This window comes from Tachypleus tridentatus, chromosome 1, assembly GCF_004210375.1.
Source record: "Tachypleus tridentatus isolate NWPU-2018 chromosome 1, ASM421037v1, whole genome shotgun sequence".
In the NCBI taxonomy this organism is placed as follows: domain Eukaryota; kingdom Metazoa; phylum Arthropoda; class Merostomata; order Xiphosura; family Limulidae; genus Tachypleus; species Tachypleus tridentatus.
This window is the reverse complement of record NC_134825.1, coordinates 22,877,821-22,894,209: the sequence shown is the minus strand read 5'-3', so window position 1 is coordinate 22,894,209 and position 16,389 is coordinate 22,877,821. Positions and strand designations below refer to the sequence as shown.

The following is a 16,389-nucleotide window of genomic DNA, read 5'->3' as shown; positions in this document are numbered from 1 at the left end:
ACATAAGTAATGTGAATACATTTAACAGAAGTGACGTTCAGATAGGTCTCAAGTGACGTTATATTAACGCTATGCTCTAGTTGTAACCTGATTGTAATTATTCTCATAATTTTGTAAAACATTAATAACAAAAAAATTGTAAAATATATGCGTTTTAAATGAAGTCACTTTATTCTTATAAAATTTAAAGCAGTTTATTACCTGTTCTTTAACGTCAATTTCAAACCTCAGCGGAGTTCAGTTATCATTGACTCTTGCTGCGATTTTAAACAAATTAGATAAGACAAGAGAAAGGAAAGTTTTCGTTCCATTTACAATCTTATTTATCTAAAATCATAGAAATAGCTTTTTTTTTTCTTTTTTTAATCTATATTTGTAAATAAGGATTTTCTGAAGAAAAAACAACAACAGTGCTTATAATTTCATTCAAAACTGTTGTACTGTAAAATTAACCTGTGGATTGTTTATATTTTAATATCATTTTAAATTTAGGATTTCTTAAAAAATAAAATCATTCTTAGAAACAAATAGTGCAGAAGAAATTCGCTTCAAAACAACGATCATGAATAAAAAAAAACAAGGTTTTAACGTATTCAGATGAATGCTAATTTAAGCACGTTGCCAGACGGTTTGTTCATGTACTGGCTGAGAGAACAAGATACGAGGGTATGAAATACAGAGATTAATGTACAGTGAGATAGCTTGGAAGTACAGGTATGTAAACACTGCAACATAACATTTCTAAACTTTGGCGTTTCAGCTTATTCTAAACAATAATTGTTCTGATTGGAAACTGACTCACCCATCAAAATAATCTGATTTTTTTAAATGATATTTCTGTGAGAACAGGAACAACCCACCGGCTTCTCCAGTAGCAGATCGTTCAGTAATAACCCTCAACAAATGAATATAAATTATTTGATTGATGTGTATTCTCTAAACCCGACTGACGCATTCTAGAGACTTTGCTCGTGAAACTAGTCGCCAATAGAACTAACTGTTGCTTACAATTTATTTAAAAATGATTAAATAAATGTCTTACATTTTCTACATGTTTCTGTCACTATGACGAAGCTAAAGGAGTTAGAAGGCTGTGACATTTACATTTTCTCGCATTGTCTTTCCTAAAGAAGAGATGTGTATGTTAATTTTAATAATTCGTAGACTGTTGTTGTAAACAATAACAAATAAGTGTACTAAATATAGTGACAAAATAACGATTACTGTATTATTCACTTCCGACTTTATGGAAAAGATAAAAATATAGATTAAATTTGTTTATTATATGCACAAAGCTGAATATTGAGTCACAAATACTCTGCTTATCGTGGATATCGAACCCCGAATTTTACCATTGTAATTCGTGAGACTTATCCCAGGGCGACCGAAGAAGGTTATATATCTATTGTAAATGTATTCTACTACTGCAAGCCTGACCACTAGTATTAAGTAATGAAACTGTGAAACTAAGCAAAAAATAAGTGAAAGTTAAAACATTAACGGATAGGTTAACAAATGTAGACAGAAAATGAAGGACAGAAGATATATATATATATGTAAAATACATGCTAACAACCAGCTGACGCTAAGATAAGAAGTGAATTTTGAATGGTTTGTTTGTCTTTGAATTTCGCTCAAAGCTGCTCGAGAGCTATCTCGAAGTGTAAGACTAGAGATAGGCAGCTACGACTCGCCACCCGCCGTCAACTCTCGAGTTACCTTTTTACAAAAGAATAGTTGGATTGACAGTAACATTATAACGCCACCACATCTGAAAGAGCAAGTATTTTTCGTGTAACGAGAATTCCTCACATTAAGTCGAGTGCTTTAACTAGCTGACAAAGCTTGACGCAGAATTATTAGTACATAAAAGTTTAAATAATAAAATGTATATGTGTGTTTTATGTTAATTATTATGAAAACATCGTTTTAAAGCTTCTAAGAAAGAAAAAAATTAAGCCATCATGTAACTACAATATTTGACTTATACTAAACGATATTTATCATACTTTGTTCTTGTTATTTTTTACCCAAAACAAGACCAAAACAACCAAATACATTCTGCTGTATCATAATTAACTGAAGGTACCTGTTAAAATTTGTTTGTAGTTAAACACAAACTATACAATGGGTTATATTTGATCTACCCATCAAAGTATCGAAACACGGTTTCTAGCAATGTACGTCCACAGACATTCCGTTAAGGAAGTAAACCCTGTATAAATAAAGTGCTAGATAATTTTCACCTTCATTATTATTATTGTTATTTTGTTATTAAATCCTTTATGATCTTGCTTTGGGGAAGACAGTCGACTCATTTAACTAATTAATTCCTCGTGTCTTCAAGTTCAAAGCCATAACTCTATATAACAAAAATTGAAAAGGACCTTATTTTAGGGTTTTTCTTCATCCATCTTCTCGGAAAAAAATCCTAAAACAAAGTAGCCTATGTACATTGTTTGAAAGTTTCCAGTAATTATACAAAAAATTACAGTAATCGAGCCAGATAATCGTGGAACATGAACACACGTAACGGATTATTTGTACACTAAGATTAATATATATCAAAACTCATAAACTCATATTCATGTAATTATATTGTTAGATTTTTCCTGCATGCCTTGCTGCATATAACTTGCTATAGAAAGGATATTAAACGTTTGGTTTTATTTACAGGCAAGTACTCTGAGTTCACCAGTAGGGTGATCAGTAGAAAGTGTCTGCGGTGATTACATTTTCGCATCTTCCTTAAGTTGGATCGAAATTGATACCTTTCGCGGCTCTGATGAACTTACGAGTTAACCCACTGAAAGGTTAATCCTATGGTTAATGATACTGAAACATTTTAAACAAATAAATATACCACGTGCTTATTAAAACACAACATTACTCTCTCGAATTTTGACTTGTAATTGTAAAAGCTATTCATATAATGATTACCCTCAAACACAGATGTAATAGCATTGAGTTTAAACACAGATGTAATAACAGTGAGTTTAAACACAGTGAGTTTAAACACAGATCTAATACATTGAGTTTCTTTTTGAGCAAATTACGAAACCTTAAAAATACTATCTACAAAAATGCATATGTATACACACGATTTGATCTGTAGTGTTAGTTTAGCATATGGATTTAGGAGAAACCTAATTCTTTTATCTGGTCGACCCTCATAAGACACTATTAGATTAACGGCCGAAATTAATGCTATCAACTAATTAAACAGTTTATTCTAACCTTTATATAAGGACCAATGTAAGAACACTGTGTGTGACTGATGAGCTACGTTCATTAACGGGTTTTTATTTTTGATCCTTTGTACGGAAGTTAATATTAATTATGAAAATATAATTAATTGATAGACGAAAATTGTATAATTTGTGTATATAAAAACTAAATTAAAACGGATTCACAAAATATTTTTTGTAATATTTCGCGCCTATATGGTAAAATAGAAAACCAACGAAACGCTGTCAGAAACAAACTATATGTATTAAACTCGCAAAAATTGAAAAAAAAACCTCTCGATTTTATGAAAGTCCCCCGCTAGCACAACGGTAAGTCTACATATTTACAACGCTAAAATCAGGGTTTCGATTCCCTTTGGTTGACTCAACAGATAACCCGATGTCGCTTTGCTATAAGAAAAACACATACACATATATTTCATGAAAATATTAATAAACACGATCAGCTTAAACTGTAGAATTGGAACACGATGGATTTTTAATATTATCTTTGAGAAGCTTGTGTAATATGCTATGTAAATACAAGTAGTTTCAAGTTCAAGAGAAGTAAGTTTTGAGAACTTAGTACAATGGACACAAATCTGCCATTTTTGCTCACAGACACGTATAGTAAGTAATACAACGCCGTCTCTTGAAGTTAATGCGAAGCCGTCATTGCTACATCACGTATTACAGGGACAAAAAGGCTGACCTTACATCCACTACACAGTAATTTTAACATTTTCACAGAAATATGTTATTACACTACCTCGGATCATATGATTGCATCAAACTATAAAACACAAAACGTGTTTTCAAACGTACAGTTACGTTTGTTTATAGCAGTTATAATTAATATCAAAGAACGTTTCTTAAGTTGAACCGCTATTATACGCTTCGTATTCTACTTTAAGAATCCGAATTTATTTCTGTAGGGACAAGTTTTGAACGTACCGTTAACATTTTCATTGTTTCTTCCGCGTCATAGCAAAATTCGCAACACCGTACACTTCCAGCAACGAATAGAGTCCGGCTTCTTCAGTTTATCAATGATCGACACACGGAGACACTTCAACCTCTCTTGTCGTGTCATGAATGAAATGTTAAAATACTTCGAATTTTTCGACATCAAAACAATCGTTCTGACTCTTACGTTTTGAATTACATACTTCAGTCATTTGAAATGGTACATTTTTAACGTACACTTTACTTACGCAATAAATTTGGTCGAAATCAGTTAAGTTCGTTTAAAATGTATAAATATGAAACAGACACATATTCAAAGAGTGATGATAACCCTAACTTTTGAACTGAAAGCATGCCAGAAATTGAAGTTACGTCACGCATCAACAATCTAATGAAGATTTTGTAGCTTACGAAACACTAGTTTTCAGTTGCAAGTATATTAAGGATGTATAGACTAACACACACAGATATGGTATCAACATACTTTTTATCTTTCACGTGTCGAATAAGTATTTGCATTGTTTATATGAAGAGACCCTCATCTTTGGTTATCCACGTTATTTTCAATGACAGCAGTAATTAATAATGCTAAGAGTCTACTATAAGAAAGATTCTCGAAGTTCCTCCAGTTTAAGTTAGCATGAAATATTAATGATGTTAAACAAATATTTATTTTTGGGTTCTTTAAACAATCCTACCTTACTTTTAACTTTCTCATTTTCATGTTGAAGGGTATTAATGTTTTTAGTTTTCATATTGATTGATATTAATGTTTGTTTGGTTTTCATGTTGATTGATATTAATGTTTGTTTGGTTTTCATGTTGATTGATATTAATGTTTTTTTGGCTTTCATGTTGAATGATATTAATGTTCTTTTTGGTTTTCATGTTGATTTATATTTATGTTCTTTTCGGTTTTCATGTTGATTTATATTAATGCTGTTTCTGACTTTCATGTTGATTTATATTGATGTTCTTTCTGATTTTCATGTTGATTGATATTAATGTTGTTTTTGACTTTCATGTTGATTTATATTAATGTTGTTTCTGACTTTCATGTTGATTTATATTGATGTATTTCTGATTTTCATGTTGATTGATATTAATGTTGTTTCTGACTTTCATGTTGATTGATATTAACGTTCTCAGAAGTTTGGTCTTAGACAGGCAACAATTATTGGTTTTTTTTGTGTATTATCAAAAGTATAGGCTACTTAAAAGTAGAGAATATATATATAAAATTAATAACCAGCTCACTGAACAGAAGGTGTGCTGTTATAAAGTTTACATATAACACATTGACAAAGCAACCATTGTTTGATATTTTCTAAATTAAAAACGAAAATTGCTTAATACTTAATTAAATATTAAAATCAACCGTTTCGTTTGTTGTTGTTTTCTTATCTATTAAGAAAGATGTTATCGCAATAGCCACTTCACGTTGGGAAAGAAGTACACAAGCAACAGAAACAGCCGTACTGACATTCATGTTACTTACCTGTACATGGTTGTTTCTAATGGTGTTGGCGAATGTGACTCAAATTCTTCTAGCTTTTGTGAAAACAGAAGAACGAATGGATCTTCACCCTTCATTGTGTGACTGGAATATCTTATTTCGATCTCGTGGAGATGTGGTGAAGCAAATCTTTTCTTTCTAGCAACAAGAAAGAAAGAAAAATAAAACAACTTACTAAAATTACATTCACTTGTTTGTGGTTGGATGTGCTCTAATCAAGAACTCTCGCACCTCAGCACGTGCTGTCTAATATGCAAACTAAACCAGAATGATGCACGAGCTACCTGTACGTTCAGTGTACGCGTGGAAAGAAGTTCTAAGAAGCGTAACCACTGAAACGTGTTACATAGGAAAAAACCATGATATCATTTTCTCAGAATCTGATTGGGCTTCGTCTGAGCCAGCCGCACACAACACCAGCCAATAAAAATAAATATATCGCTGTTTTAAGAACATGCTTAATCAATCCAAAATCATTGTTTAACTTTTAATAACCGTGTGGGTGTGTTTAAATACATACATACATATGAACACAAGCAGGTACATAACCCAAGAGAAGTCATAAGTACTTGTGTCTTATGCCTCGAATCTTGTGAGTAGTAAATATATTGGTTTGAAAGCATCTAAGCATCCTCTGGTTAGAAATATTTCGGTTTCATTTCGAAAAGGCCCGGCATGGTCGGGTGGGTTAAGGCGTTCGACTTGTAATTTGAGGGACGCGGGTTCGAATTCCAGTCGCACCAAACATGCTTCCCCTTTTAGCTGTGGGGGCGTTATAATGGTATGGTCAATCCTGCTATTCGTTGATAATAGAGTAGCTCAAGAGTTGGCGGTGGGTGATGATGACTAGCTGCTTTTCCTCTAGTCTTACATTGCTAAATTAGGGACGGCTAGCGCAGTTAACCCTCGAGTAGCTTTGCGCGAAATTCAAAAACAAACAAACATAACGAAAAATCACTTATTTGTTCTCGTTGTTTTCAAGACTTGTGTTTCGGAAGGATTTGGTCAATAAGAAAACTAGTTTAACGCACTTTCTATAACAATAAGTTAAAAGGACATATTTTCCAGTTTTGGTTTTGTCTCTTGATTTCAACCTTAAGAGGCTGAACAATTTTGGTTTTTAAACTTCACGTTGTGCTTTGTTAATCAGGCGTTTAGCGCTGCTTTTCGCGTTTTCGTTTGTTTGTTTTGCAGGTGTGCCAAAATGTTTTGTTTTTAAATGTATTTTTCAATTTGTTTATACTGTTGAAAATAACAATAATAAGAAACCTGGTGGCGTATATTTATATTTTTAACTGTAATCTTACGTATCATCATTTATGAATAAAAAAACCCATTTTACCTTCATTCTCTTATCTCAGAAGGATAAAATAACATGTTTCATGATCTTTTCAATTTGTACGACTTCAATAACTTAACTGGTTAGGGTGCTAGAATCGTAATATTAGGGTCGTGGGTTTGAATACGCGTCACACGAAACATGTTCCCTCTTTCAGCCGTCGAGGCATTATAATATGACGGTCATTATTCCACTATTCGTTGGTAAAAGAGCAACCCAAGAGTTGGCAATGAATAGTGATGAATAGCTGCCTTCTCTCTAGTCTTATACTTCTGAATTAGGGACGTCTAGCGCAGATAGCCCTCGTGTAGCTTTGAACGAAATTACAAACAAACAAACCGAATTCTGACGTTCACGTAATGGGAGTGATTTAATAACTAGAGCCCTCTTGAAAGTTTAAGAAACGAATTTAGCCATATAAATAGCGAATTAGGTTAGATTGAATTATTCGTTAACTTGTCAATTTGTTGTCTGGTTCTATTTATTATTAAATTATCCAGTTGTTTGTCAGATGTCTGTTGCTTCAACTTTGTGAATAGTGAGCTTGTGTTTCAAAGACATAGGACAATAATAGAAGTGTCGTACTCACTCACTGGTAATTATTCCAAACCATGATAGTTAAGTGGTTGTCTATGTGAACCAACGAGTTCGTGGTTAAACTTAGCAATTCGTCCTCACTCATCAGTAACTTACATATTCTATTAAAATACGACCTGGAATACCCGTCCACTGAACGAAAATTGTTTGAATTAATTAGCAATGATAAGTCATTTTAAGACATGAAAACTGCTTCTCTGTTTTGTAATTGTAAAAAAAAATGCCTATAAAACTACAAAACACAAAATTTAAAACCGAAAATTTGCGTGTTTCTCCGCGTTGACGCAGCAGATTTTCATGTCAAACGTGAAGATCCATCACTAGGGGTTTATTTGTTTGTTCTGAATTTCGCGTAAAGCCACACTAAAGCTATTTGCGCTAGCCGTTCCTAATTTTGTTTGTATGTTTGTTTTTAAATTTCTCGCAAAGCTACACGAGAGCTATTTGCGCTCGCCGTCCCTAATCTAGCAATGAAAGACGATAGGAAACGCAACTAGTCTTTACACCCACCGCCAACTCTTGGGCTACTCTTTTGCCAACAAATAGTGGGATTAACCGTATCATTATAACGCCCGCATGGCTGAAAGGCCGAGCAAGCTTGTTGCGACTAAAATTAAAACCCGCGACCCTCAGATTACGAGTCGAGCGCCTTAGCCACCTGGCCATGCCGGGCCTCCTAATTTAAGACTAAAGGGTGTGTTTGTGTGTTTCTTATAGCAAAGCCACTTCGGGCTATCTGCCGTGTCCACCGAGGGAAATCGAACTTCTGATTTTAATGCTGTAAATCCCAACACTTACTGCTGTACTATCGGGGGACAAGATTAAAGGAAAGACAACTAGTCATCACGATCCACCGCCAACTTTTGAGCTATTCTTTCACAAACGAATAATGAGATTGATCGTCACATTATTTTGCCCCCACAGCAAAATTGGTGGGACAAGGATTCGAACCCGAGACCCTCTTATTACGAGCTAGGCACCCTAACCACCTGGCCATGCTGGGCCAATCCATCAATAGGAAACGAAGTAATGGTAACATATTCAAAATCACCGAAATTAAAATTGTCAAGTGCAAAACTGAACTTTTTAATGTACTTCTGCATAAACCTAATGAACGCCCTTATATATTTGGTGAAGAGCCAGTCAGACCTTGCGAAGGAGGCACATAGAAATACAATAGACAGTAATATTACAAAAGTCAAAATAAATTCCTATTTCTCTTTTTCCCCTTGAAATGAGTGATTTCATATTTTTTTAGGTATTTTTATTTACACTGTCTTCGCCACCCACTTGTCTATTATCAATGTAGAATTATACGAGCTGTATATTTTTTTAATGTCAGTGACCTACGTAGAAATGATTTAAAAACAATTAATGTGTCACACAAATCTAGATTATGATTAGCAACATCCTGTTAAAAACACGCAATAACAACAAGGGAATTTTCGCATAGATAAAACGCTGAGACTACGTAAAATATTTCTAATATAGAATATAAAAATTTATTTTTCGAGTCATCCGTTCATCAGCTTACTTCTTTTTTTTTGTTAATAAACCTCTTCCAGTGGGTCAATGGTTAGCTAAAGGACTTACATCGGTTAAATGAAAGGTTCGATTCCACGTGGTGAACAGAGAACAGATTAAGTAGTTCTGCATTAAAACAAATAAGCTTTCGATCATCTCGTTTAAGTTTGTATTAGAAGAATTTTGGGTTTGGTTTGAATTTCGAGCACCTAATTTAGCAGTGAAAAACTAGAGGGAAGGCAACTAGTTATCATTACCCGCCGCCAACTCTTGGGCTACTATTTTATCAACAAATAGTAAGATTGACTGTTACTTTATAATGCCTAGGAGAGCTGCAAAGGTAATAATATCTGGTGGGAGACGGACTCACACCCGCTATCCTCAAATCGCTAGTCAGACGCCCTAACCACCAGGCCATGCCGACCCCATATTAGACGAAAATTATCAAAGCAAAACTGAATCCAGTACGTGTTTTAATGAAATTACTTTTAGTATACCAGTTGGTTAGTTATTGAAGCTTGTCTCCTATTTGATGTGTTTATAACCCTAAGAACATCAATTGATCAAAGGTATAGAAGTTTTATTTATTTTTTTATTCTTTCACATTCGATAATAAAGCCTTGTTTGTTTGTATTCTTATCTGTATATTCATTTTCCGCATTAATAGAATGTTTTAACACCAACTTCCAAGATACTACATTTATATATACATCTAAGTATCAGTGATAGACAGATCACGTGGTATACAAGGTAAATCCGTGAGCCATAGACATGATCAAAAATATAACTATGAATAAAAGTACAAATCTCTGCGTTTCAAAAGTCACTTGAAATACGTGACCATTTAACGGATTTGTTGTTATGACGTATATGTATATATATATATATATATTACAGGTTCTTGAAGTTGTTTGCCAACATTTGTTTGTTTGTCTTAGAACCAAACTGGGCCCGGCATAGCTAACTGTGTTGAGGCGTTCGACTCATAATCCGAGGGTCGCGGGTTCGAATCCCGGTCGCACCAAACATGCTCGACCTCTCAGCCGTGAGGGTGTTATAATGTTACGGTCAATCCCACTTTTCGTTGGTAAAAGAGTAGCTCAAGAGTTGGTAGTGATGACTGGCTGCCTTCTCTCTAGTCTTACACTGCTAAATTAGGGACGGCTAGCACAGTTAGCCCTCGAGTAGCTTTGTACAAAATTACAAAAAAAAAAAAAAACAGAACCAAACTGGTTTATCTGCTGTGTCCAGCAAGGAGAATTGAGCCTCACATTTTAACGTTGTAATTTCATTCCATAAACTTACCGCTGTCTCACTGGAGGACTGTAGCTGACATTCAGTTCAAACATTGTTTATCCAAAAGGCATACAAGTTAATTCAGCTTTACTGGTACTTAGGGCGCAAACTTTGAAGAGAGAACGACCAGAAATATGTAATGAGTCTCGTTTCTTTAGTTTTTATTGTTTTTCTGTGTGTGTTTATCTTATACTAACTTAATATCAAAACACGTAGGACGTCAAATGAAACAGTCGAACCTACTTGCATTATTTCAACAATGTAGCCATGACAGGTAGTGTAATCGTGTGGAAACCTTCTTCCTGTCAGGATGTGGGTTTTTTAATTCTTAGAATTATGAATAATGTTTGCATCGTATACTTGAATACCGTAGCTAATCAAATACATCTCATTTTGCTGCGTTACCATGGTAACAAACAAGAGCTTCTCAAAGACGACAAAGCAACAATTTCGTGTTGTTTGACATTGGTTTGAAGAATCATCCGTTGTCTTCTTGACCAAAACAATAATCAGATCGTCAACTGAGCGTTTCTGTGGCAATGACTAATTCCATAAATTCTCTTTGACTAACATATGAACTGGTATTAATTTAACCAAGTTTCTTTGTGAACGAAACTCCATAAATTCTCTTTGACTAACATATGAACTGGTATTAATTTAACCAAGTTTCTTTGTGAACGAAACTCCAGAAATTCTTTTGGGCCAGTACAAAAAAAATCAGAGATAGATCCAAATAGATATTTTTGAGGCAATGACTCTAGTAATTATTCATAGTAAAATAGGATCTCAATCAAAATGAGCGTTTTTTGTGACAATAATACCAGTAATTTTATTCGCTAGCAAAAAATGACTAGATCTCGATCCACTTAAAAAATCTTAGAAATTAGCTGAATGTCATCGCCCAACATCATAAACTGTTGTCACTATGTCTTTAAAACATATACAATCTAATTCCGCTCCACAATTAGGCTTCGAACAAAACAGGCACTTTCCAGTGTCTTGTGTTGTCTAGCAACACAAAGTTTAGGTTTTTATCACTCACGAAAATGATCCAACTAGATATTAAAGGATGTATCTCATGACCTGGTCAAACAATCCGTAAACTTTCCTTAAACTATTTGTAGTAATTTTTGGCATTTGTATGAGACCATGAATAATTTATTGAATGGAATATACATCTGTAAAAACTGACTTCAAAAATTAATTCATTGTGAACACATATGAGCAAGTGGAAAAGTGCGACATTCTTTTGCTCATGTACAGATAGAGAAACGTGAAATGAACACAAATTAGTTTTATTTTATTTTAATATTACGTATAATCAGACACGATTGTTTAGTTTTAATTTATTCTAACGGCACACGATGGTAAACAATAAAACATTATTCAACTTTAGCGTAACCTAAAGATACACGGCAGTAAAACAAAAATCAAATATGATTGGCTGATTTCCGTTTATTCTAGAGATGAGTGACAGCAGAGAATCAAATATGGTTGGTTAGTCTGAATTTGTTCAATTGGTGTTTATGTGACAAAAAACGATTTAATTAGCGTCTGGTGAATTCAAACATCTGGTGGTAATTTTAAACATAGATCTCCATTTTTAACTAACGCTTAGTTTACATATATTTCAGTTAATAGTTGCAATTACACAAATTAAGTTTGACATCATAGACTTGAGAACAGTCACTTTGACTTAACGTTATAAAAAGGTCGAAATTATAAAGCCAAAAATATGTAGTTTGGCCCGACATGGCGAGATGGGTTAAGGCATTCGACTCGTAATCCGAGGGTCGCGGGTTCGAATCCCCGTCGCACCAAACATGCTCGCCCTTTCAGCCGTGTGGGCGTTATAATTGCATGGTCAATCCCACTATTCGTTGGTAAAAGAATAGCCCAAGGGTTGACGGTGAGTGGTGATGACTAGCTGCCTTTCATCTAGTCTTACACTGCTAAATTAGGGATAGCTAGCGCAGATAGCTCTCGAGTAGCTTTGTGCGAAATTTAAAAACAAACAAACAAACAATGTAGTTTTAATCAAAGTGTCCTCAATTTTCGTTTGTGGAAACTATATCACAGTAAAAACTCGATTTAGAGATTTCATTATTCACTGCTGAAAAATAAACTTGTGTAAGGTAACTACAGAAAAGTTTCTAATTACATTTATTCATTGAAAATATGTTATATGTGCCGCTGTGTGAACCTAAGATGCTTTGTGCCTTTCATAGCTAATTGTTGTTGTTCTCAGTTTTTCTCACCTAAATAACGGTTATTTTGTTTTTCTTCAGTTGCACAACATATGTTTTCCCCCATCATTCAAAATTTCTGCAAGGTTTCTTATAAACTTACAATTAACAAAGCTGCTTTTGAAGAATTGGATGGTAACAGATGCATCACTCAGGGGTTAATTTTTCGGAGGGCAAAATTCAAGCGTTATATCCCCTGCTCAGTTTACTAGCAGTTTGGAATGACATGCGTGCTTATCCTATAATAGAATTTTCTGTAGATAATCTACTAATTCGTATGTCATAGAAAACAGGGTAAGTATTGTGCTATTCAAGTTGTCACACCTATTTGAACCTTACACGAGTTAATGAATCCACTAAAATGCTTTACACGTATCGACGTGTATGCAGTGTTTGAAATTACAGTACTGTTAACTGAACTGTTCCATTTTACCTTCATTTTTTCATACGAAATTGCTTAAACAAACAATTGTTTTTATTCCAGGATTGTTCAGAAACAAAACAGAGAATGCATTGTGATATTAACATAACAATATATTGATGTATATGTAAATACAGAGTGGATATAAAGCCAGTGGAACTATTTGGAATTGTCTCTACTGCAAACTGTTCAATACAAGAACGAACTCCATTACGCAACTGCATCTTATTGTGCTCTGGAACAAATGAATCTCTAACAACTATTACGTCCGGTTTTTCTCTATCTATGTAGAACTTTTCTACAACAACAAATTTCCTCGCTTGTTACTTAGTCTGAATTTCCTTCAAATAATTTTAACTTGATGATAGGCCGATAGGGATCCTGATAAGTAATAAAATTTCATTGGGTATGCACGTTCCCTACGCTTGGAATTTCTCGCGCACGAAAATACAGCTAACAAAAAGGGGGAACATTTTCATATATCAAATTATTCTAATCCTGCCTGAAAGAATTTCGAGAGCCGTTTTTCTTGAGGATTTTCTCTTTTTTAATTTGAAAGACTAAAGAACAAAATATGATGTCATGATTTACTTTCGATGAAGCTGTAAACAAGCATTCGAACATGTTTAGTCACCACAGACAAAGAAGGTTGACAAAGTTATGTTAAAACGTGTTTAGTCACCAAAGACAAAGATGGTTGAGTAAGTTATGTTAAAACGTGTTTAGTCACCAAAGACAAAGAAGGTTGACTAAGTTGTGTTAAAACATGTTTAGTCACCAAAGACAAAGAAGGTTGAGTAAGTTATGTAAAACGTGTTTAGTCACCAAAGACAAAGATGGTTCACTAAGTTGTGTTAAAACATGTTTAGTCACCAAAGACAAAGAAGGTTGAGTAACTTATGTTAAAACATGTTTTGTTACCAAAGACAAAAGAAGGTTGACTAAGTTCTGTTAAAACATGTTTAGTCACCAAAGACAAAGAAGGTTGAGTAACTTATGTTAAAACATGTTTTGTTACCAAAGACAAAAGAAGGTTGAGTAAGTTGTGTTAAAACATGTTTAGTTATCAAAGACAAAAAAGTTGACTAATTGTGTTAAAAAATGTATAGTCACCAAAGACAAAGATGGTTGAGTAAGTTGTGTTAAAAGGATTTTGAATGAGAAAATTAGCAAGAGAAGTGACTACCAAAACTGATATAAATTCTTGTTAGAAAGGAACGTATCAGAAATAGAACTTGACATTATTTGACATTCGTAAATATGTTACTTTTAGGAGAAATTGATTACTTCTCGAAAGAATATATACCAAGCTTTTCTTTGTAAAATATCTACATGCTCAAATCATAAAGATGTGTTCAGATCACAGGTTTAGAGTTTACATCATGGAAATATTTTTGTATTTGATGAGATAAAAAAGAAAGAAATACGGATCAATTTAGATCCACAAGGCCGTCTAAAAAGAAACCCATAATAAGTACCACACCAGCGTTGGAAAATGAACAGTGTATTTTAAAAGATGAGAGTCCACGAACAAAAATGTCGGTTTTAAAAGTCCTCCACTTATTCAAATACAATTTTTGTCTTAAAATCACTCTAACAATGCATGGATCACCAAGATAAGTTTTCCAGTCGTATCTCAGTTGTATTCCTCAAGCTAAAACATGAAACGAATGGTCTTGCTATGCTATTTGAAAGTACACCTATAAAGTCGTATTTACACTTCTTTGCGATTAGACTGTTGACACAAACGCTGAAAAAAACTTTCGATCTTGTAACACTAGATGGATTATGGAAAGCTTGTAGGCAGAAGTGATGTGATTGAATGTGACATGTTTACAATAGGGCCTTTTGGAATGTAAACTAAGCTGAAAGGCTATTAATAAGAGCATGATTGCTATACAGAGCAGGACTGGACGGGGTAACATGGACTGTAATAATGCTATAAGGCTTCAAAATCGTTTTAAATATATAGACCAACAGTTTGCAAAATAACACTATGTAACACAAATTTTGTTCTTGAATAGTATGTGTTATTTCTTAATTGCTTATGTTGTATAAGTACAAAAAATGGTCATTGTTCCCTTCAATCTTTGCTTTTGTGACCTGGATAATGAAATTTAGAAATTAACCTATTTTCTATGTAAAAAGGACAAATTTGCACATTTTCATTTAAATAAGGTTTGAATAAAACAACCCATGATTTACATGTATTTATACTAAAGTTATACAAAAAATTTTAGAAGTGAGTAGTTTTCGAGACATGCGACTTTAATGTAAATCGCTTTCACGTATCAGCCCCCAAATATAGTCTCTCATAATGTTTTCGTTATACGTTCCTTGGCAGCGGCGTTCAAAGTCCAGTACATCTTGGTGGAAGTACTCGCCTTGCTCCTCTGAGTATGCTCCCATGTTCTTCTTAAATTTATCAAGATGAGCGTAAAGGAAATGGACTTTCAGGGCCATTTTGCAGTCCATTTTGCCGTCGCTCTTCACCAGAGCCTCAACCAGTTCCACATTATTTTCGGCCATGTGATTTCCCAAGAAGCCCCGTACCACTGCAACAAAGCTGCCCCAGGCTCTTCCTACTCAGCTTTTTGGGGAATTCTGTGCACTCCAAGATCTTTTTTATTTGTGATCCAACGGAGACACCACCTTTGACCTATGTCTCAGACAACTTAGGGAAGAAGCCTCGAAGGTACTTGAAGGCTGCAGACTTCTTATCAAGAGCTGTGACAGATTGTTTCATAAGACCCAATTTTATGTGCAATAGTGGAATTAACATCTTCTGGAGGTCCACTAGTGGCTCACACTTGACATTGTGCCTCTCCACAGAGAACTCGGTCCGTTGTGACCAGTCCTTCCTGTTGTAGTGTACTGCGGTGTTCCTGCTGTTCCAAAGGCAAAGATAACACGGAAACTTGGTAAATCCTCCTTAGATAGATCTCTGTGTTAATTTAGGCAGCTAGAACTAAACTGAAGTGGTGAATGGTGAGCCCCTGTATATATATTACTATGGAAAGCTCTAGAAAATTCTCGTAAGTTCTATAACATTCTAGTAAGTTCTTGTAAATTCTATAACATTCTAGAAAGTTCTTGAAATTCTTTACCTATGATTAACTTATAGTTTTCCCAGTGACTCAGTGTGTTTCTATGGTTTTATTATTTCACTGACCAGGTTCTAGTGTACTTTATGGTTTTATTACTTGTTAAATATAGTGTTCTTGTAACATCACATGTACTTTACCTATGATTAACTT

At 34.2% G+C, this 16,389-nt stretch overlaps 1 protein-coding gene across 4 annotated transcripts in view; it reads right to left on the bottom strand.

The window, feature by feature from the left end:
* LOC143244477 (ETS homologous factor-like) overlaps positions 1 to 6,001 on the bottom strand; it is a 75,779-nt gene extending 69,778 nt beyond the window's left edge. Inside the window, exon 1 of one of the 4 annotated variants that reach the window (XR_013025106.1) lies at positions 5,692 to 6,001. Coding sequence is in view for 3 of the 4 variants with exons in the window: in XM_076489238.1 (XP_076345353.1) it covers positions 5,692 to 5,786 (95 nt within the window). In the remaining variant the exon portion in view is untranslated. The remainder of the gene's footprint in view (positions 1 to 5,691) is intronic. The other 3 variants (XM_076489238.1, XM_076489214.1, XM_076489224.1) reach the window with 3 other exon arrangements.
* Positions 6,002 to 16,389: the final 10,388 nt, after the last annotated feature.